We start from the raw sequence: 21252 nt of genomic DNA, 5'->3' as shown, positions 1-21252 counted from the left end.
TTTTTTTTTTTTTCCCTTCCCCTCCCCCATGGGTTCCTGTTAAGTTTCTCAGGATCCACATAAGAGTGAAACCATATGGTATCTGTCTTTCTCTGTATGGCTTATTTCACTTAGCATCGAAAATGTTTTAATTTTAATTTATTTTAAAGTCAGAAGAAAAGCATAATAATTAATATATAAAATCTGACCTGGATTATAGTCATCCTTTGCTAACACAGTCCTAAAATACGATTTAATAATGCCTGTATGGAGGAAGGAGCCCATGAAAGAAAAGTGTGTAGGGCATACAAAAGTCATAACGCAGCCCTGCATTTGGTATGCAGCTGTTAATCATAAAGATAAAGTGAATGAGTAAAAGAACGAAGGAATCGAATCATCCGTCAAAGCTTGCTGAGGAGGCCTTGTGGCTGATTCACACCTGAGGCTCCAGAGGGTGAGGCTATCTAGTGGGTCCCCTGCAATGAAACCAGAATGAGTCAAACTCATAGTCAAAATTAGGAAGCAGGTGAAATCCTCCCTAAACAGAAAGTAATGAAATACTGTATTTAACCATTAGTCACCTGACTCTGTTCCAAACAGATAAGAAGTTTAAGAAAAAAAGTGTAAAAAAAAATCTAACAATTTATCTTTTGGTTTCAATAACATGAGGAGCTGAGGTATAAACACGGATTTTGGGGTGTTTGGGCAGCTGAGTGGGTTAAGCATGGGACTCTCTTGGTTTTTGTTTGCTTGTTTGTTTTTTGAGAGGGAGAGCAAGCACTCAAGCCGGGAAGATAAGAGAAAGAAGGAGACAAAAACTGGAAACTGAAGCAGAATCCAGGCTCTTGAACTGTCAGCAGAGAGCCCAACACAGGGCTCAAACTCAGGAAGCACAAAATCATGACCCGAGCCAAAGTTCTAGGCTTAACCAACTGAGCCACCCAGGTGCCCTAGGACTCTTGCTTTCAGCTCAAGTTGTGATCTCATGGTTCTAGAGATTGAACCCCCTCCTTGGGCTCTGTGCTCACTTCGCAAAGCCTGCTTGGGATTCTCTCTGTCCCTCTCTGCCCCTCCCCTGCTGGCATCCATGCTCTCTTTCTCTCTCAAAATAAATAAACATTTATTTATTTGTTTGTTTGTTTGTTTAGAAATAGGGGTGCCTGGGTGGCTTAGTCAGTTGAGCATCTGACTTCAGCTCAGGTCATGATCTTGCAGTTCAAGAGTTCAAGCCTCACATTGGGCTCAGTGCTGTCAGCGTAGAACCTGCTTCAGATCCTCTGCTCACCCCCTCTCTATGCCCCTCCCCCACTCTCTCTCAAAAATAAATAAACATTAAAAAATAAAAATATAAATAAATGCGGATGTTCTCCCTTGATGGAATGAAAGCTAAGTCCCAAGGACATGCCCTGGTTAATAATTACAAAGCATTAGAAACGGTTCCCCAGCCTTTGTGTACAGACCTATATCTGAGTCCCCAATAGTGTCTTTAAAAAATTCTAAAACCGAAGTAATTGTTAAGTATAATAAATGTGCAGAACTTAATGAAGTATAGTTCTGATAAATTGAAACCAAATACAATTCTAGGATAAACAATATTTTTTTCACTTAAGAAGGCCTATAGAAAGCCAAATAAAAAATTTGTCTCCTTAGATGCATGATGGCCCCTTTAGTTAGATAAGAATTAGAAATGTGAAGATTTTATGTCACATACTTTCTCATTCCTGAGGAACCATTTATCTATGGGTTTCTGCAGTTTATTAAACTTCCTAGTACTTGTCAGTGGTATAAGTGATTCTTTGACAAATGATGTGCGTACTTAAGATTTTTTTTAATTTATTTATTCTTGAGACAGAGAGAGAGTGGGGGAAGGGCAGAGAGCAAGGGAGACAGAATGCCAAGAAGGCTCCTTGCTGTCAGTGCAGAGCCTGACATGAAGGTTGAACTCAGGAATGCAGAGATCATGACCCGAGCTGAAATCAAAAGTCAGAAACAGGGTACCTAGATGGCTCAGTGCCTGGGTGGCTCAGCCAGTTAAGCTTCTGACTTCAGCTCAGGTCATGATCTCATGCCTCATGAGTTCAAGCCCCACATTAGGCTCTCTGCTGTCAGGGCAGAGCCCCTTTGGATCCTTCTTCCTCTCTCTGCCCCTCCTATTTCATGCCCTCTCTCTCAGAAATGAATTTAAAAAATGTTAAAAAAAAAAAAAAAAAAGAGTGGGACACTTAACTGACTGAGCCACCCAGGTGCCTCACATACTTAATATTCTTATATTAATTTCTATCTCCCTCACTATGGACTTTACAAGGGCAAATCCATTCTTTAAAACTTTGCCATTTTGGGCACTTTGGGTGACTGGGTTAAGCGTCTGCCTTGATTTTTTTCAGTGTTTGTGGATTGCAGCCCCATGTCAGGCTCTGTGCTGACAGCAAAGAGCCTGCTTGGGACTCTGTCTCTCCGTCTCTCTGCCCCTCCTCCCACAATACATAAATTAACTTTAAAAAACTTACCACTTTGCCACAAATCTAGCACTGACAGCACTAGATTACACTTACGTGAATAGTTGCAGAAATTTTTCTTTTAGAGGAAGTGTCAAAAGAAGGCATTTTTAAAAACTTTTTTAATCTTTACTTATTTTTGAGAGAGAGAGAGAGAGAGAGAGAGAGAGTGTGTGTGTGTGTGTGTGTGTGTGTGTGTGTGTGTGTGTGTGTGTGTGTGTGACGGGGGGAGGAACAGAGAGGGAGACACAGAATCTGAAGCAGGCTCCAGGCTCTGAGCTGTCAGCACAGAGCCCGGTGTGGGGCTCGAACTCAAGAACCGAGAGTTCATGACCTGAGCTGAAGTCAGATGCTTAACCGACTGAGCCACCCAAGTGCCCCAAAACATGGCATTTTCAATGAGTCTTATGTGTAATTTTTATTTGATGCTAGAAGCATTGTTTAGGCAGGCTACTAATAATACTTGATTGATAAAATGTAGATACACAGCTGAAAAGATTGAGTCATAAGTGATAAAACTGGAATTCAGTTTCCGGGGGACAAATTTAGGCAGTAAGTTGATCCTTGGACTCCTCTCCACTCCACACAGAAATAACAGCTAAAAATGTCAAGGGAGAAAAACAAATAACTAGACTCAAAAACAAGAGAAACAGCAGACCAAAACGCAGCATTGCAGAGCTAACATTGGGCCTGTTGGGCAGCAGGTCCATAAGCAGGCAACAGTAGCACATTCTATGGGCTAAAAAGCACTGGAAATGCTCCACATAACAAACACATAGGGACAAATAGGACTCACTGCTTGAGGTAAGCTTTCCCTCCAAAAATTATTCAAAATATCATTTGCTATTGACCCACATAGCCTTGAACTTGAGCTTTTAAGTTCAGCAGAAGAGAGGACAACTAGTCTTCCCACTGCTGGTGGGCGATAGCCCCAAATCATTGCAGGACACTACCATGACCCCTAGTCTTGGGGAAGGGGCCAGAAAATTAAACTAAAAAACCCCTTAGATGGGCAGGAGGGGATGGAGAACTTGGACAGAGATAAGCTAAAACAAAAACAAAAATTCTCCCACTCCAGTAACCTACAAACTCAAATTCTAACAAACATGAATAAATACTACATTTAAATTCTGCCAGCCAGGGGCACCTGGGTGGCTCAGTCAGTTACATGTCCAACTCGATCTTGGCTCAGATCACGATCTCACAGTTCGAAGGTCTGAGCCCCATGTTGGGCTCTGTGCTGATAGTGCAGAACCTCTTTCGGATTATCTCCCTCTCTTTTTGCTCCTCCTCTGCTCTCTCTCCCTCTCTCTCAAAATACATGAATTAATGAAAAAAAATAAATTCTGCCAACCAAATAAAAAATTGGAATTTGTGGGGGGTGAGGGTATAGGTGAAATAGGCGATGGGGACAAGGAGTGCACTTGTTGAGGGGCACCTGGCTGGCTCAGTCGGAAGAACATGCGACTCTCGATCTTGGGGTCTTGAGATGAAGCTCCACACTGGGGGTAGAGATTACTTAAAAAAATACTAATAAAAAAATACTTAAAAAAAAAAAAAAAGGAGAAAGAGGAAGAGAAAGAGGAGGAGGAGGAGAAGAGGAAGAGGAAGAGGAGGAAAAGGAGGGCACTTGTGATGAGCACTGGGTGATGTATGTAATTGTTGAATCACTGTATGGTGCACCTGAAACTAATATTATACTGTATGTTAAATAACTGGAATTAAAACTTAAAAAATTGCGAATTTCCCCAGAAAGAATTTTATAGAACAGTCTGAATACATTACTGAGCAAAAACAGGAAGAAACCAACCAAAACCAGACGGGTATTAAAAAAATTAATCTTAGAAATGAAAAATACAGGCATGCAGATATAATATTCATGAGATGAGATGAAAAGTCCAACCTGGACATAGTCAAAAGAGGAATTAGTGAAAAGATACATCTCGTATGAATTTTGAAGTAAAAAAGAACAGAGAAAATGACAAGCATATTTTTAAAAGAAAATGGCTTTATATGTCAATCATACCTGAATTAAAGAAATAAATAAAATAGAGAATTTTCCATAAATCAAGATATACAAAGATTTTCAAATTAAAATGTGCTCTGAAAAATTAGCAAGATAAACAATACACTCAGAGTCGCCAAACTGAGGAATATTAAGGATAAAAGAAAAATCATGAAAGCTAACATTATCTTCAAAGTAACAATTAGATTGACAGTAGGCATCTTACTGATAACCAAAGGATCCAGAAGTCAATGGAGTAGTACTTGAAACCTGTCAAGAATTAAAAAAAAAAAAACAACACCAACTTTAAATCTATGAAGAGTGAGCATCAAGAATTAAGTTTATGACCACTCTATAATTTCTTTTTTAGTTTTTATTTATTTTTGAGAGAGACAGAGACACAGCAAGCAGGGTAGGGGCAGAAATAGAGTGGGACACAGAATTTGAAACAGGCTCCAGGCTCTCATGACCTGAGCTGAGATTGGTCACTTAACCAACTGAGACACCCAGGTGCCCCTGGCTTATGACCACTGTAACACCAGATTAGATTCAAACCACTTTCAGCCATAGCCTTCCAATGACTTGGGTGTACAACATAACACAATTCAGTAACTGGCAAGTTATCCATAGCCCTTTAAATGACGAGTCACTATATATAAGCTTTTTCAATAACTTTATTGAATAGCCAAATTGATAAGTTAGCACATTTCAAATGATTATTTGCATGGCTTACAAATGACTTTTTTTTTTTTTACAGGAATAAAACAGTGAAAATTACAAACTGTAAAAAGGAAGACAAATCTTGTCTCTAATATTTAAGAGACGCAAGATTTAACACAGCACATTGAAGATCAATACATATGTGAATTTGAGAACAAGAATTTAATGTTACAATATTATACACTACTTTACAAAATTAAAATTTCTATAGAAGGATTTTATTTGAAATAGTTAACAAAATCTTGAAATCACATTTGATGGTCCCTTAGATAATAGCTGTTATGCATCTTTAATTAGAAGAAATAAATCTTTAATTCTAATTATTGTAAAACAGTCTGTTAGACTCAATACATTACATTAAATTAAAACAATGAAATATATGCAAACTAAAATGGTACAGCTTGAGCGAATATTAGTATGACACGTACAGAAATGTTATTTTAAAAATCCTAGAAATTAGAAAAATAGAGTACTTTTTGTGGTAGAATTGCCATGCTCAGATTTAAATACCAAGATTGCCCTTGTCTGTTACTTTAGTAGTTGTAGATCTGTAGAAAATTCAAGGATCTTTCATAATTTACAACTACAATAAAAAAAATATGGCATAGTGTAAATATTAGTTGCTTTACATCAAAAAGTAATACAAGATGAGATAGCAGGTACTGCTCTACTGCCAAAAAAAAAAAAAAAATCAAACACATTGAGTACAGCAAAAAATAATTGCTTAATATCAACATCTCCAAAAGGCTCATTCATTCCCTCATTATCCAGAGAACAAATATTGTGAATCTTAACTAAAGTTATGTTTTTATGACCTGCCTATTATAAAATCATTCTGGATTGTACATATTACACACTATCTAAAATAATTTTTAAAGTAAAATTTAAAAAGTAAATTTGTGAAATATACTAACAAAGCATGTGGCAATAACAAGTCATACCCACTTAGGGATGAAGTGAGGCACAAGGAAGATTACTGTCCCTAGAAGCACTAACTTTTCCCTCTGGAAGATTCTTCACTACTCTTAAGAAAGGACCTACAAATATCAACATTTACAATTCACATTAAGAAGAGAATTTTAGTTATTTTAAGAAACATCAGTGCACAAGGATGACTCTGTTTCTTGAAAAGAGGGGAAAATATAAATTTATCATAATTTGCTACAACATGAAACTTGCTTCCTAATACATGAAGCAGTTTTTAAGAAAATTTCCAGTTCAATGTACCACTTGCATATTGAAGATAAACCTTAATACTGCTTAAGGGAGAGGATATTTTTATAAAACCCAATTACTCTGATCCAGCAGGCAAGCCGTAGTATATACTCTAATGGGGACCTGCTTCTTCCCTATCCCTTTAACTGAGTTAAAGTCAGCTCATACTGATGTAAACCTGAAAGTTACTATTTCATTGGTGATCATGAGACCAAGATTGTAAACACATTTTTCTAACCCATTAAAACAAAGAAACAAAAATCTTTTCATCAAGTATTACACATGAAGAACTTTTACTTTAAGAGGTTCATACAAGACAAGGTGAATCAGTGAAAAATGGGCCAAATCTTTTAAAGACATCCTATCACAGCACTTTAAATATACAAATGTATAATTTACCTATTTGTAAACAAAATTCACTTAATGGTTTTGACTATAATATTTCTCTGGCTCAATCAAAAAAGCAGTCTCTTGAGCATGTTGAGAAATCAAGTTTCTACCATAACTTCAATGTAGTGAATATGTGTAATCTTAATATCCACCAAATCAAACAGCAGCATTCATGCTTTTAATAAGTTTTAATATCCAAGAATAAATATCTTACGAGCGGCTTCCAATTTAATTAAACTCCTTAGAAAAATGTTACTTAAGCATTTGAGACAGAATTTTTAAAAACCTTTAATTTCTTTTAATTCATCATTTCACCAATATAACACTTCTATCATACATCAGAGCAGAAATGTACCAAACAAAGCCTACTTAAAGGATCAAGACAACCAAAGTTTCTCATCTCCCTATTATCATTGTCAGTTTCAGTGTATTTATGAAGACAGCTGATTCTTTTCACTGCAGAATAGGATAGTGTGTCCACCCAAGTCTTCTGCAGTCAAATCGGAAAACCACTTAATTATAGATTTCACTTCAAAGTGACTTTGTTCTTCAAGCATAGAGAATACTGACAGATTTTAAAGCCTGACTGTATTATTTCATATTTTTTTTCTCAAACTAGACTGGAGTTAGTTCACTCTAGTTTTAGTTAACATGATGATCCTTTTTCTTCCTTTAAAAAAAAACCAAAAAAACAGGTGTGGGGATGGGTTCTAGTTCTATGTAGTATTTACTTCTGAAAAATTTTTTCGATGTTAAAAAGATCATTATCAATGGATTTATAATGTCCCTGCAACACTTAGTCTTGTGAAGTTTTAAATGTAGCAGCCAAAATTTCAGGAAAAAATGAGAAAAATGTATTTGAAACACAGAAGTCTTTATTTTACAAAATTTACTTTACCTCTGCAATATTGTCTCATCTTATTTCAATCCACAACAACTCAAACATTATTGGCAGCAAAGGAAAAAAGTATCCAATCAAATATACGTAGATATATTTTGATTTGAAAAATACAGTATTTCAGAGTTGCATGTTTGATTCTCTGCTGTGGTCCTTTATTTGCTATAGTTGGTTGAAATCACAGTGAGAACATATAATCATCACATTAGTCCACAAACCTAATATAAAAGGAAGGTATTACACATTCTCAGGTGTTCGGCATTATCATGAATTTCCTTAAAAATAAGTCAAATATCTTCATTTGTTCATTTATTTACTTGTTGTTGTATATGCAAGAGGAATTCATAATATGATAATGCAGATTCTGTTCTGTCTTCTACCATGTTTTGAAGGAAGTTTGCTTTCATTGGACTCTCATCCCTTAGGAATAAAAGACAAAAATATATACATTAGATAAAATGTAATAGTAAAATAAACAGTGGATTTGTCGTGAGGCTTTTAACACACTTTTTTAAAAAATATATTTATTTTAAAGAGTGAGAGCACGAGTGGGGGAGGAGCAGAGAGCCCATTGTGGGGCTCGAACTCACGAGCCTGAGCTCAGGATTCAGGTCCTGAGATCGTGACCTGAGCTGAAGTCAGACACTTAACCAACTTAACCAACTGAAACACCCAGGTGCCTCTTAACATACTTTTTACTAGTAACTGGATATAAAGCATAATTTAGTAATATTTATTGAAAATTCTTTTTCTTTTCTAAAGGGTTTGCATAAGCAATAGGTCACATTTAACTATGATTCAAGACAGGTCCTTGCAAAGCTAAACACATTGTTTCACTATTAGTAAATGAAAAATTCAACTTACCTTATCACATAAAGTATGGGGAAAAATGGTCTCTGCTCTCTAAGCCAAGAGATGAATGCTATTATTCTGGCAGATTCTGGTGTATCAAGCTCCGGAAGGTCTGTCTATTAAACAAAAATCAGCAATATACAGTTTACTTGAGTCATATATCTAATGCATCTCAAAGTTTATCATGTATATGAATCACCTGTGCTGAACTGCACATATTGATTTAGGAAGTCTCAGGAAAGGGGTCTGGGAGTGTGTATACCACAATTTTCTAGTAGGAGCTAGGCAAACTTTTTTTTTTCTTTTTTGTATTTTCATTTATTTTTTTTAAATTTACATCCAAGTGAGTTAGCATATAGTGCAACAATGATTTCAGTAGATTCCTTAATGCCCCTTATCCATTTAGCCCATCTCCCCTCCTACAACCCCTCCAGTAGCCCTCTGTTTGTTCTCCATATTTAAGAATCTTTTATGTTTTGTCCCCCTCCCTGTTTTTATATTATTTTTGCTTCCCTTCCCTTATGTTCATCTGTTTTGTCTCTTAAAAGTCCTCATATGAGTGAAGTCATATGATATTTGTCTTTCTCCAAATGGCTAATTTCGCTTAGCATAATACCCTCTAGTTCCATCCACGTAGTTGCAAATGGCAAGATGTCATTCTTTTTGGTTGCTGAGTAATACTCCATTGTATAGATATACCACATCTTCTTTATCCATTCATCCATCCATGGACATTTGGGCTCTTTCCAAACTTTGGCTATTGTCAGTAGTGCTGCTATAAACATTGGGGTGCATGTGCCCCTTCGAAACAGCATACCTGTATCTCTTGGATACATACCTAGTAGTGCAATTGCTAGGTTGTAGGTAGTTCTAATTTTAATTTTTTGAGGAAACTCCATACTGTTTTCCAGAGTGGCTGCATCAGCTTGCATTGCCACCAACAATGCAAAGAGATCCTCTTTCTCCTCATCCTCGCCAACATCTGTTGTTGCCTGAGTTGTTGATGTTAGCCATTCTGACAGGTGTGAAGTGGTATCTCATTGTGGTTTTGATTTGTATTTCCCTAATGATGAGTGATGTTGAGCATTTTTTCACGTGTCGGTTGGCCATCTGGATGTCTTCTTTGGAGAAGTGTCTATTCATGTCTTTTGCCCATTTCTTCACTCGATTATTTGTTTTTTGGGTGTTGAGTTTGAGAAGTTCTTTACGGATTTTGGATACTAACCCTTTATCTAATAATGTTGTTTGCAAGTATCTTTTCCCATTCCGTCGGTTGCCTTTTCGTTTTGCTGATTGTTTCCTTTGTGGTGTAGGAGCTTTTTATTTTGATGAGGTCCCAATAGTTCATGTTTGCTTTTGTTTCCCTTGCCTCCAGAGACGCGTTGAGTAAGAAGTTGCTGAGGCCGAGGTCAGAGAGGTTTTTGCCTGCTTTCTCCTCGAGGATTTTGATGGCTTCCTGCCTTACATTTAGGTCTTTCATCCATTTTGAGTTTATTTTCGTGTATGGTGTAAGAAAGTGGTCCAGGTTCATTTTTCTGCATGTCGCTGTCCAGTTTTCCCAGCACCATTTGCTGAAGAGACTGTCTTTATTCCATTGGATATTCTTTCCTGCTTTGTCAAAGATGAGCCATACGTTTGTGGGTCCATTTCTGGGTTCTCTACTCTGTTCCATTGATCTGAGGGTCTGTTTTTGTGCCAGTACCATACTGTCTTGATGATTACAGCTTTCTAATACAGCTTGAAGTCCGGGATTGTGATGCTTCCTGCTTTGGTTTTCTTTTCGAAGATTGTTTTCGCTATTTGGGGTCTTTTCTGGTTCCGCAAACTTTTTTTAATGTTTGTTTATTTTTTGAGAGACAGAGAGTCTAAACTGGGGAGGGGCAGAGAGAGAGGTACACACAGAATCCGAAGCAGGCTCCAGGTTCTGAGCTGTCAGCACAGAGTCTGATGTGGGGCTTTAACTCACAAACCGTGAGATCATGACCTGAGCTGAACTGGATGCTTAACTGACTGAGCACCCAGGCTCCCCTAGGGGTACACAAACTTCTTAAAGGGTCAGACAATAAATACTTTTGGCTTGCAGGTCATTTGGTCTCTTTTGCAATACACAACCCTACCAATGTTCCACTAAGTAGCCACAGACCATACATAAGTCAATGGACATAGCTATGTTCCAGTAAAACAAAAACAGGTGGCAGGCCCTCTTCGGCACACTTTATTGAGTCCTGATCCAGAAGAACATCCTACCTCCTCTCTTCATTTTATTATGGCATCTAGAATTAATTGATTCATTCAGGAGTTATTACAAATATGAAAATTTCTTTTTTTGTCAATGTTTTTTCTTTTTTTTTTAATTGTGCCACCCAGGTGCCCCAATTTATCTCATTACCTAAAATGCCTAGTCAACCAGAGCAGTAATTTTAAAGCCTGAAAGCTAGAGCTTATCCCAGCATTAATTCTGAGAGATATTATCTTTTATTTTTTTTAATGTTTATTTATTTTTGAGAGAGAGCGCAACAGGGGAGGGGCAGAGAGAAAGGGGGGCAGAGGATTTGAAGCAGGCTCCGTGCTATCAGCACAGAACCCAATGTGGCGCTCAAATTCTCAAACCTCAAGATCTTGACCTGAGCCAACGTCAGACACTTAACTGACTGAGCCACCTAGGCGCCCCAGATAGGTCTTTTAAATACATGAATCTCCCGATGACTTCTGTGAATGGAGTTAAACCCATAAATATGAAAAAGCACTGACATAAAATACATATTCCAAAGTTGGGACAAACAGATAGTAGGGTCTGAAAAATATGACACTAAATAATACCATGTTATAATTAATTCTAACTTTAAAACTGAAACTTATCCAAATGCTTTATAGCTTAACAAATGCTTTCTCAGGGATCATTTCAGTTACTCCTCCATAGGCAACAATATTCTTACTTTACGGATAAGGCTGTTAGTGACTTGCCAAGGTGACAGAGCTATTGACAGAGTTTATTGTTATTTTCTTCAATAGTAAATATTAATCCAACTGACACTGATCACAAGTTATTTGCTTGTGTGGCAATTAGATCAGTTCTTACTCTAAAGCAGCAGTTAAAAGGACCTTGTCATCAATGAAATCACTTGCCAAAAACACAAAAAACACAAAAACTACAACATTAACACTAATTCTAGAAAATTATTTCTTTTTTGGGGGGGGGGCATTAACTAAATTCATTACTTTCTTCCTAAAATAGTCTATTGTCATAGACACATAAGAACAACTAAGTCATTGATGCAAAATAACCCAAAGAATGCCTTTAAAACATAAAATGACTATTTTATGTTCCCAATTAGAAGGGAAACATAATCTGTGACAGCATTTTATTTTCTGGAAAAACTTTGATTTAAAATGGGATGTTCATGATTTTGCCACATTTGAAATGCCCTTTAAGTCTACTATAATCACTCTAATAAATTCTTACCATAGTTTGTGGAATTAATGCATAGTTTTGAACTCCTAGAACTCGGCTGAGAAAATTTTGTCCACAATTTTTTCCAACCCAAAGCATCAATACCTGGGGACAGGAAGAAAATTATTTTGAGATGTGCATTTAACAGTCTGCTGCTGACTCACCTTTACCACTGAGTATATTTTTGTGTGTGTGTGTTTTTTTTTTAAGTTTATTTATATATTTTGAGAGCAAGAGAGCATGAGCAGGGGAGGGACAGAGAGAGAGGGAGACAGAGAATCCTAAGCAGACTCAGTAGTCAGCACAGAGCCAGATGTGGGGCTGGAACTCAGGAACTGTGAGATCATGACCTGAGCTAAAACCAAGCGTTGGAGGCTCAACCGACTGAGCCACCCAGGCACTCCTAGCACTGAGTATGATTTAAAAGATCAAAATAATAAATATGTTTAGTGAAATTGTACTGACTTCAAATGAACTAATAATAATCAGTTTTAAGCATGATGAGACATTTTATGCTTGGCATGAAAAGAGGCTATGAAGGGAGAATGTGGCTCACACAAAAATAGAGATTAAATAGCATATAATCTGCCCCAAAAAAGAAGATATTATAGGGAATGAATGTGTACTAGTACATGGAGGGAATGATCCAGATCAGTCAGACTAACTCACAGAGCCTGCATCCATGAGGAAAGCTCCATCCCTGCTGAGCTTCTCCACGGAAAGCTGAAGAATAGGCGGCTGAGGTATGGTGCGATCATTGATGTTGAGGGCTCCCTGAGAAATTAGACAGAAAAGTTAAAGCTTTTATTTTTTATTATTTAAAAGACTATTTTTTTAACATTTATTTATTTTTGAAAGAGACAGAGAGAGAGAGAACGAGCAGAAGAGGGGCAGAGAAAGAGACACAGAATCCCAAGCAGGCTCCAGGCTCTGAGCTGGCAGCACAGAGCCCCATACGGGGCTTGAACTCTAGAGCCATGAGATCATGACCTGAGCCGAAGTCGGATGCTTAACCAAATGAGCACCCCAGGTGCCCCCAAAAGTTAAAGCTTTTACTAGATAATAATTGAGAACAAAATACCTCAATAATTAGACAACGGCTAACAGACAAGATGGGTTCCTTCATGTCAAAGGAGAATAGATAAAATTTTATTTTGTTTTATTAAGGTTTATTTATTTTGAGGGAGAGAGAGCACACAAAACCAAGAATCAGACACTTAACCGAATGAGCCACCCAAGCATCCCAGAAAAGCTAAAATTTTTATCAGGCCAAATGATCATTGAGGAACAAAACCAGTCAACACAGCCTGAGTTGACAAGCCCACATAAAATTCAGGAAAATTTGCTGACCTTGCCACAAATCTTATCACACCCTCCAGCAGCTGCCATATTCCGGAAGCTGCTACCAGAAACACTAAATTGTATCCTGCTTGTCAACCTGCTCCTGAAGTCGCAGTTTGGGACCTCAGTCTGACCAACTCCTAATAAGAACCCAGAACTTGCAGTTTCTGCCTACGTAACCCTGAGCTGAAATCCTTCCTCCTTCAGAATGTACTTCTGTTTGGAAGGCTGCATCTCCTGGTTTGTAAAGTGTTTAACACTAAAGCTTTCCCTGGCCTCTGACCAAACCTTTGAATTCCAAGAATTTTTGTTGACATGGTAATATGGAGTCACAATTAAAATTTTAATTCCAGGGGCGCCTGGGTGGCGCAGTCGGTTAAGCGTCCGACTTCAGCCAGGTCACGATCTCGCGGTCCGTGAGTTCGAGCCCCGCATCGGGCTCTGGGCTGATGGCTCAGAGCCTGGAGCCTGTTTCCAATTCTGTGTCTCCCTCTCTCTCTGCCCCTCCCCCGTTCATTCTCTGTCTCTCTCTGTCCCAAAAATAAATAAATGTTGAAAAAAAAAAATTTTAATTCCAATGTTAATTCCAAGACTTTGAAACTTACTTAGGTAAATCAGTTATTTGTATTTAAATATAAAGAAGATGAAGAAATATTTATCACTTATCTAAAAAAACCCCATTGTGAATTCCAATAAAACCAAATTAACTTCTGATTTTAACTATTATAAAATACAATAAATGCAACTAATATCTATGTATAATTAGTTAATAATAATGGCTGATTGTGTGGCTTAAGTAATGTGTACATAATGAGGGAGGATTAAAATCCCAATGCAAATGATATCTTAATAGTTCTTTTCAGTTTGACATATCTTTTATTTATTAAGGCCAGAAATGGAAGTTTCTCATTTCTAAAAGACATACTGTTATCTGAAAACACAAACACACCTTTAAATATTCATAACTTAATTTTTGACCCAAAAATTTTTAACCATTTAATCTAGGTACTTGATTAAACCTTCGAAGCAGGAAGTAAATAAAATACTGACCTACCAAGAGGTATTTCCCCTCTAGCCATGAGGCTTTAATTCTAACAGGGACTATTAACCATATTACCTTAAGACTTCTTGCCTTAGGGCATGTGAAAAGCAGGAGAAAGACCATGCACTGCCTCAATATAGCTATTTAGAAATTTCTAGAGGTTTTCAAATATGAAAGAAAAAAATAATCTTGACTTTTTTCTGGTGGGAAAGAAAAGAAGCTATCAGTGGCTCTGTTTTCTAGTCTTCTAAGTAAAGGCCCATATGAAAGAATGAGGCAATGCAAAGACTCCTCAAATTTCATATGCAATTTGTCCTTTATATATGCAAGATCGTAAATTCTTTAAGCTTGGAAAGGTTTTTAGCCAAAATATTGCTTCCTATACACACACCCACACATATATATACATATATATACATATACATATATATACATACATATGTGTGTGTGTGTACATATATATATCCTAACTTGATCACAATTTTAGAAAGAAAGATTATGATTTGATATTTTCATGCATCTGACTTTAACTCAGGTAAATAATAATATCTCAGTGGGAACTTCAAAAGAAAGAAAGGGGAAAAAAAAAGGATAAATAATGTTACAACTTAAATATTTTTTAAATCAATAATATTGCTGCACTAAACACTGACCTGGGGTTTTCAGATATAATTTCGCCCTCAGGACACTCCCTTCAGATCAATTTGTTTAAATAAGTAAATCAGATAGGCTCTACATTTAGCAGATTCGCTTTAGAGATTTGTCTTTTTTTTTTTTTTAATTTTTAATGTTTATTTATTTTTGAGAGATAGAGCGGGAGGTTGGAGAGGGGGGAGGGGGAGACAGCGAACAGAGAGAGAGGGAGACACAGACACAGAATCTGAAGCATGCTCCAGGCTTCAAACTGTCAGCACAGAGCCCGACATGGGACTCGAAGTAAGGAACTGCAAAATCCTGACCTGAGCTGAAGTCTGACACTTAACCGACTTGAGCCACCCTGATGCCCCTTTACAGATTTGTCTTAAACAAACTTAAGGAAATTTATTACTTCAATATCTTAAATAATAATTTAGTAAGAAAAGAGATACTATCTCATGAGCTTCCCCAAACCAAAATTTCCTTACAAAGACTTAGTGAAGGAATAAAAACTTTCCTCATTTCTACAATGGACTCAATATAATTAGGCTTATAAACCTCCAAGAAAAAGCCACTAAAGGGGCGCCTGGGTGGCACAGTCGGTTAAGCGTCCGACTTCAGCCAGGTCACGATCTCGCAGTCCGTGAGTTCGAGCCCCGCGTCGGGCTCTGGGCTGATCGCTGAGCCTGGAGCCTGTTTCTGATTCTGTGTCTCCCTCTCTCTCTGCCCCTCGCCCGTTCGTGCTCTGTCTCTCTCTGTCCCAAAAATAAATAAACGTTGGAAAAAAAAAAAAAAAAAAGAAAAAGCCACTAAAAAAGTAATCAATCTTACCTCATCTGAAAGATTGTCAACTCTATACAAACTGGGATGAGTTGTGAGCATAAGGTAGACCAACGGCTGATTTTTCACTTGACACATGGCAAAAATGCGTTCATCTAGACGTGCGTTTGTCCCAGTCTGAAACGATTTCTATAACAAAAAACCACCCCCCATCCAAAAAATGGGTATTTAATAACAAATATAAACAAAGCTTTCCAACTCAGATGTTAAAAGAGTATCCTCAGACAGAATTAGCAAATTTACTGTTAATTATTCTTTTAAAAGTATCTTTTAAGAAGTCGCACAAATCTATTAAATTGTGGTTATAGCCCCACCTGGAAGAAATTAATTACCTGACCATGGCAAAGTCACTGGATCTCTCTGTTTCCTAATCAGTGAAATGGATCTAAACACTCTACCATAGAATGATGGTGACATAAAAATCTAAATAATACCATGAGAAGGGTAAGGTTATATTGCAGATGAAAAAATGAAAACACAAATGAAGGACCAAAGACCTGTGTTTTATAAATGCTGGGTGATGACTAATGGTGGTTAACTATCCTTGTTTCTCCTTCAGTTATATAAACAACACAATAAAGCTTACAAATCAATTAGGAAAAATAATAATACAATAATGCAAATGAGGACAGTTACTTAGCAAAATAAAGTTAATAAGTAATGAGTTTTAACTGTTTTTTGTTTTTGTTTTTTCCCACAGGTGATTTTATTAAAGCACGGGGACATGATCCGTGGGCAGGAAGAACTGCTGAGTTGTAACTGGTTCTTATTGTAGTGAATTGTAATTGATCTATTAGCTTCATAGAGAATACTAAAAGTTTTGAGGTAAAGTTTTAAGCATTCCTGGGGTACCTGGCTGACTCAGTCAGTAGGAGCATGCAACTCTTGATCTCAGGATTCTAATTTCAAGCCCCAAATTGGGTGTAGCCATTACTTAAAAAAATAAAATGTTTAAAAAAAAAGGTTTTAAGCATTCCTATTGATGGAAAGTAGTAGAAAGAGGCAGAGAGCTAGGAGCAATGAGATTATGCCATAAAACAAGTGTACTAACTATAAACAAAGGAAACTGAAGATCAGAAAGGCTCTTAAGGCTTTTTGTTGTTGTTGTTGTTTAAGTAATCTCTACACCCAAAGTGTGTCTTCAACTCACAACCCCAAGATCAAGAGTCACATACTCTACTGATCGAGCCAGGCTAGGCACTCCAAGGCTCTTAAGATTTTTTAAAGTAAGCTCTGTGCCCACTGTGGGGCTCAAATCCATGAGACCAAGAGTTGCATACTCCGCCAAATAAGCCAGCCAGGCGCCTCAAGATTTTTTTTTTTTTCAACATTTATTTATTTTTGGGACAGAGAGAGACAGAGCATGAACGGGGGAGGGGCAGAGAGAGAGGGAGACACAGAATCCGAAACAGGCTCCAGGCTCTGAGCTGTCAGCCCAGAGCCCGACGCGGGGCTCGAACTCACGGACCGCGAGATCGTGACCTGGCTGAAGTCGGACGCTTAACCGACTGCGCCACCTAGGCGCCCCAAGATTTTTTAAATTAGTATGTTGATAGTCACTAAGAAAGAAAAAAGAATATTATGGGAAATGGAAGAAGGAAATTTCATTTATTGATTCAATAACTACTGAGAGCCTGTTATGTACTAAGAACTGTTGTTCTAAGTGCTGAAACAAAGTGGTAAACTTTTCAAAAAAGATAAATATCCCTGTCCTTATAACTAAAAAATCCTAGTAAGAGAAAAGTAAATAATAAATAAGCAAAATACTGATATGTCAGTGTTAAATGCTTTAGAGGAAAAATAAGGGAGGGAAGACAGATAAAGAATGTAGGTTAGAATGGTAACAGAGTGTTGCACACTAAATGGGGAGGTAAGGGAAGGCAGGCCTCAGCGAAAGGACAGCATTAAGGAAAGACCTGAAGAGGGAAAAGCTCAGATTTTTAAATGTTAAAATTTAAGTATTTATGTAATTTCTATGTATTTAGATTATATTCAGAAGTAGAAATGCATAATTTGAGTTAAAGAAACTAGAAGCAGATCCAAAAGCCATCCTATTAGGTTAAGTGGGTTACCCTTCTCACCTAAGAAGAGATGACATACACCAGAAAGGTAGATCCTGGAGTTCAGAAAAGTATACAAATTGACAAGATCCAGAGTAGTTTTGATCAGTTTTGAAATCTAGGATGTAACCCTAAGTGATTTATTTTTTTTTTTCAACGTTTATTTATTTTTGGGACAGAGAGAGACAGAGCATGAACGGGGGAGGGGCAGAGAGAGAGGGAGACACAGAATCGGAAGCAGGCTCCAGGCTCTGAGCCATCAGCCCAGAGCCCGACGCGGGGCTCGAACTCACGGACCGCGAGACCGTGACCTGGCTGAAGTCGGACGCTTAACCAACTGCGCCACCCAGGCGCCCCCTAAGTGATTTATTAACATGAGCTTTTTAATAAAACTTACAAGGGAAAGTTACAGTAAGTACATAAGCTTGGACATTGGATTTTGTACCCTGGAAAAATAAGTCTCCTCCACCAGCCCAGAGTTTCCTTTCTTTTTTGGAGAGCGGGGCAGGGGGAGCCAGTGGTATGGGTAAAGGGCAGGCAGGGGAGATCATTAAATAACAATATCAAATGAAAAACTCTACAGGACCATAGAAGGAAAGGCAACTGCTAGAGAGATAACATTTGAGCTCAAACACAGTAAGAGGAAAGTGCAATGCAGCCCATGGCACAGATATGAGAAGGCATAGCTAAGATTTAGTAGTATGTGGCTGAGATACTGTAGGGAGCAGGAAAAAGCCAAAAGAAGAGTTTCATGTGTGACTTCTTGCTCTAGCAATAAAAGATTGTTTTGGAAAACTGATCATTACTTATATCACTTACATCTTTGATAACTTAAGTGAATACCTTGTGAACATCTCTTACAAATAAGGCACACGCTTTAAATCAGTATTTTTAAACTTTTTTGGGTTACACATTTTTTCAAGGTTCCAATAAAAGCCAGGATCCCTGTGCTTAGAAAACTTAACTGGCTTAAAGTTATACATACAATGTTTAGTGGTTCACAGGATAAAAACTTGGGCTAATGACATTATTCTGTTAGTTTCTGGGTTTAACTCTCTTACCTGTTTAAGGAGAGCCAACACAAAGAGTGGGAAAAGCCGCAAAGAAAAAGGAACCATGAGTCCAGGCTGCTGGTTACTTAGGACTGAAGAACGATAAGCTGAAAGAGAGTCTATGACGGCATTCACTAGGGCATCCCGAGCATCACTCAGACTGGCAGTCACAGACCTGTCAACAGCTAACAGATGGAAGGCAGGAAGAAACAAGAGAGAAGATAGAAGTTTAGCTATCCCACTTCTATCCCACTGTTACAGATAGAAGAGATGTATTTTTTTTTATTATACATATTCCCTCTCCAATGTATCACATACACAAGGAGACAAGCATAGCAGCTCAAAGCACATCGTCTGAAGAGTCAAATCAAAGTTGGCTGAAATGCTTCTCTATTTCCTAACTGTAAGACAATATGGCAAGGAATCTAACCTTCATGAGTATGTTTCCTTACCTGTAAAATGGCAAAACTGTTCTTTGTTCAATCTAAAATGTTATTTTGAAATATTCTTTCTAAATAAGTTCTACTCCCAATGTGGGGCTTGAACTCATAACCTGGAGATCAAGGGTTACAAACTCAAGCAAGTGAGCCACCCGGGTACCCCAAATCTAAGATGTTATTAGGAGTAATCCACCATTTTATTTACATACTACAGAAAAAGAAAAAAGTCTGCAACTAAAGCACATGCTTTCTTCACAGAGAATTTTACCCTATATTTATTGCAAGAGCTCTTAGCTACTTAGATGCTTCTCATCACCTGTCATGCCACTCTGTTTACATGCATTTCAGCATACTGGAAAAAAAATTTCTCCCCTGAAGAAAAATTTAAACACTAAAAGCACATAATTGTTTTAGAGAGTTCTTAAACTACAACTAAACTAAATTCATGGGGCACCTGGGTGGCTCAGTCAGTTAAATGTCCGACTTCGTCTTAGGTCATGATCTCACGGCTGTGAGTTTGAGCCCTGCATCAGGCTCTGTGCTGACAGCTTGAAGTATGCTTCAGATTCTGGGCCTCCCTCTCTCTCTCTCTGCCCCTCCCCTGCTCATGTTCTGGCTCGCTCTCTCTCTCTCAAAAATAAACATTAAAAAAAGTTAACGGGCATGTGGGTGGCTCAGTTGGTTAAGCGTCCAACTTCAGCTCAAGTCATGATCTTGTGGTCCCTGTGTCTGAAACCTGCATGAGGTTCTGTGCTGTTAGCTTGGGGCCTGGAGCCTGCTTTGGATTCTGTGTTTCCCTTTTTCTCTGCCCTTCCCCTACTTACACTCTGTCTCTCTCAAAATTAAGTAAATAAACATTAAAAAATAATAAAAATTTTAATTAACTAACTAACTAAATTTATGTTGGGGCACCTGGGTGGATCAGTCGGTTAAGCATCTGACTCTTGATTTCGGCTTATGTCATGATCTCACGGTTCTTAAGATTGAGCCCTGCGTGGGGCTCTGTGCTGATGGCATGGAGCCTGCTTGGGATCTTCTCTTTCCCTCTCTCTCTCTGCCCCTACTCCTTGAGCTCTCTCTCCCTCAAAATAAATAAGCTTAGGGGCGCCTGGGTGGTGCAGTCGGTTAAGCGTCCGACTTCAGCCAGGTCACGATCTCACGGTCCGTGAGTTCGAGCCCCGCGTCAGGCTCTGGGCTGATGGCTCGGAGCCTGGAGCCTGTTTCTGATTCTGTGTCTCCCTCTCTCTCTGCCCCTCCCCCGTTCATGCTCTGTCTCTCTCTGTCCCAAAAATAAATAAATAAAAAATAAATAAATAAATAAATAAAATAAATAAGCTTAAAAAAAAAAACCTCAATTCATGTGATATCAAAAATACAATCAATACTGGGGTGTCTGGGTGGCTCAATTGGTTAAGCGTCCAACTTTGGCTCAGATCATGATCTCACTGTTCGTGGGTTCAAGCCCCACATCGGGCTCTGCCCTGACAGCAGAGAGCCTGCTTGGGATTCTTTCTCTACCTCTCTCTCTCTCTCTGCCCCTCCCCACTCCTGGCCTCTCTCCCTCTCTCTCAAAAATAAACATTAAAAAAAATACAATCAATAAAGTGATGTTATTAACTGCTATAACCAAATTTGTATATAGCCAAGAAAGAATAAAGACCACTGTCACCTGATCAACAGTTAACTCTTAAGACTTCAATTGAAGACATCCTGATTTTAAAGATTTTGATAAAATCTTTATCAAATGTGAAAAAAAATTATAAAATTTTTTGTTTTAATTTATAAAATGTGAAAAAATGTTCATAATGCTATCAACCAAATTTAGTAATAAAACCA

The 21252-nt window shown here is 37.9% G+C and overlaps 1 protein-coding gene across 3 annotated transcripts in view; it reads right to left on the bottom strand.

Moving 5' to 3' along the window:
* Nucleotides 1-5135: 5135 nt before the first annotated feature.
* SEC24A (SEC24 homolog A, COPII component) overlaps nucleotides 5136-21252 on the bottom strand; it is a 74651-nt gene continuing 58534 nt past the window's right edge. For all 3 annotated transcript variants that reach the window (XM_040444500.1, XM_040444502.1, XM_040444501.1), the window contains 6 exons: nucleotides 18986-19161; nucleotides 15856-15993; nucleotides 12675-12779; nucleotides 12018-12110; nucleotides 8567-8670; nucleotides 5136-8122 (listed from right to left, as the gene is read on the bottom strand). In XM_040444500.1, coding sequence (XP_040300434.1) covers nucleotides 8008-8122; nucleotides 8567-8670; nucleotides 12018-12110; nucleotides 12675-12779; nucleotides 15856-15993; nucleotides 18986-19161 — 731 coding nt within the window. In that variant the 3' untranslated portion in view covers nucleotides 5136-8007. The remainder of the gene's footprint in view (nucleotides 8123-8566; nucleotides 8671-12017; nucleotides 12111-12674; nucleotides 12780-15855; nucleotides 15994-18985; nucleotides 19162-21252) is intronic.

Source organism: Herpailurus yagouaroundi, unplaced genomic scaffold, assembly GCF_014898765.1.
Source record: "Herpailurus yagouaroundi ecotype Mexico unplaced genomic scaffold, PumYag 192, whole genome shotgun sequence".
NCBI lineage: Eukaryota > Metazoa > Chordata > Mammalia > Carnivora > Felidae > Herpailurus > Herpailurus yagouaroundi.
The sequence above is the reverse complement of the archived record's forward strand: the minus strand, read 5'-3'. Positions and strand labels throughout refer to the sequence as shown.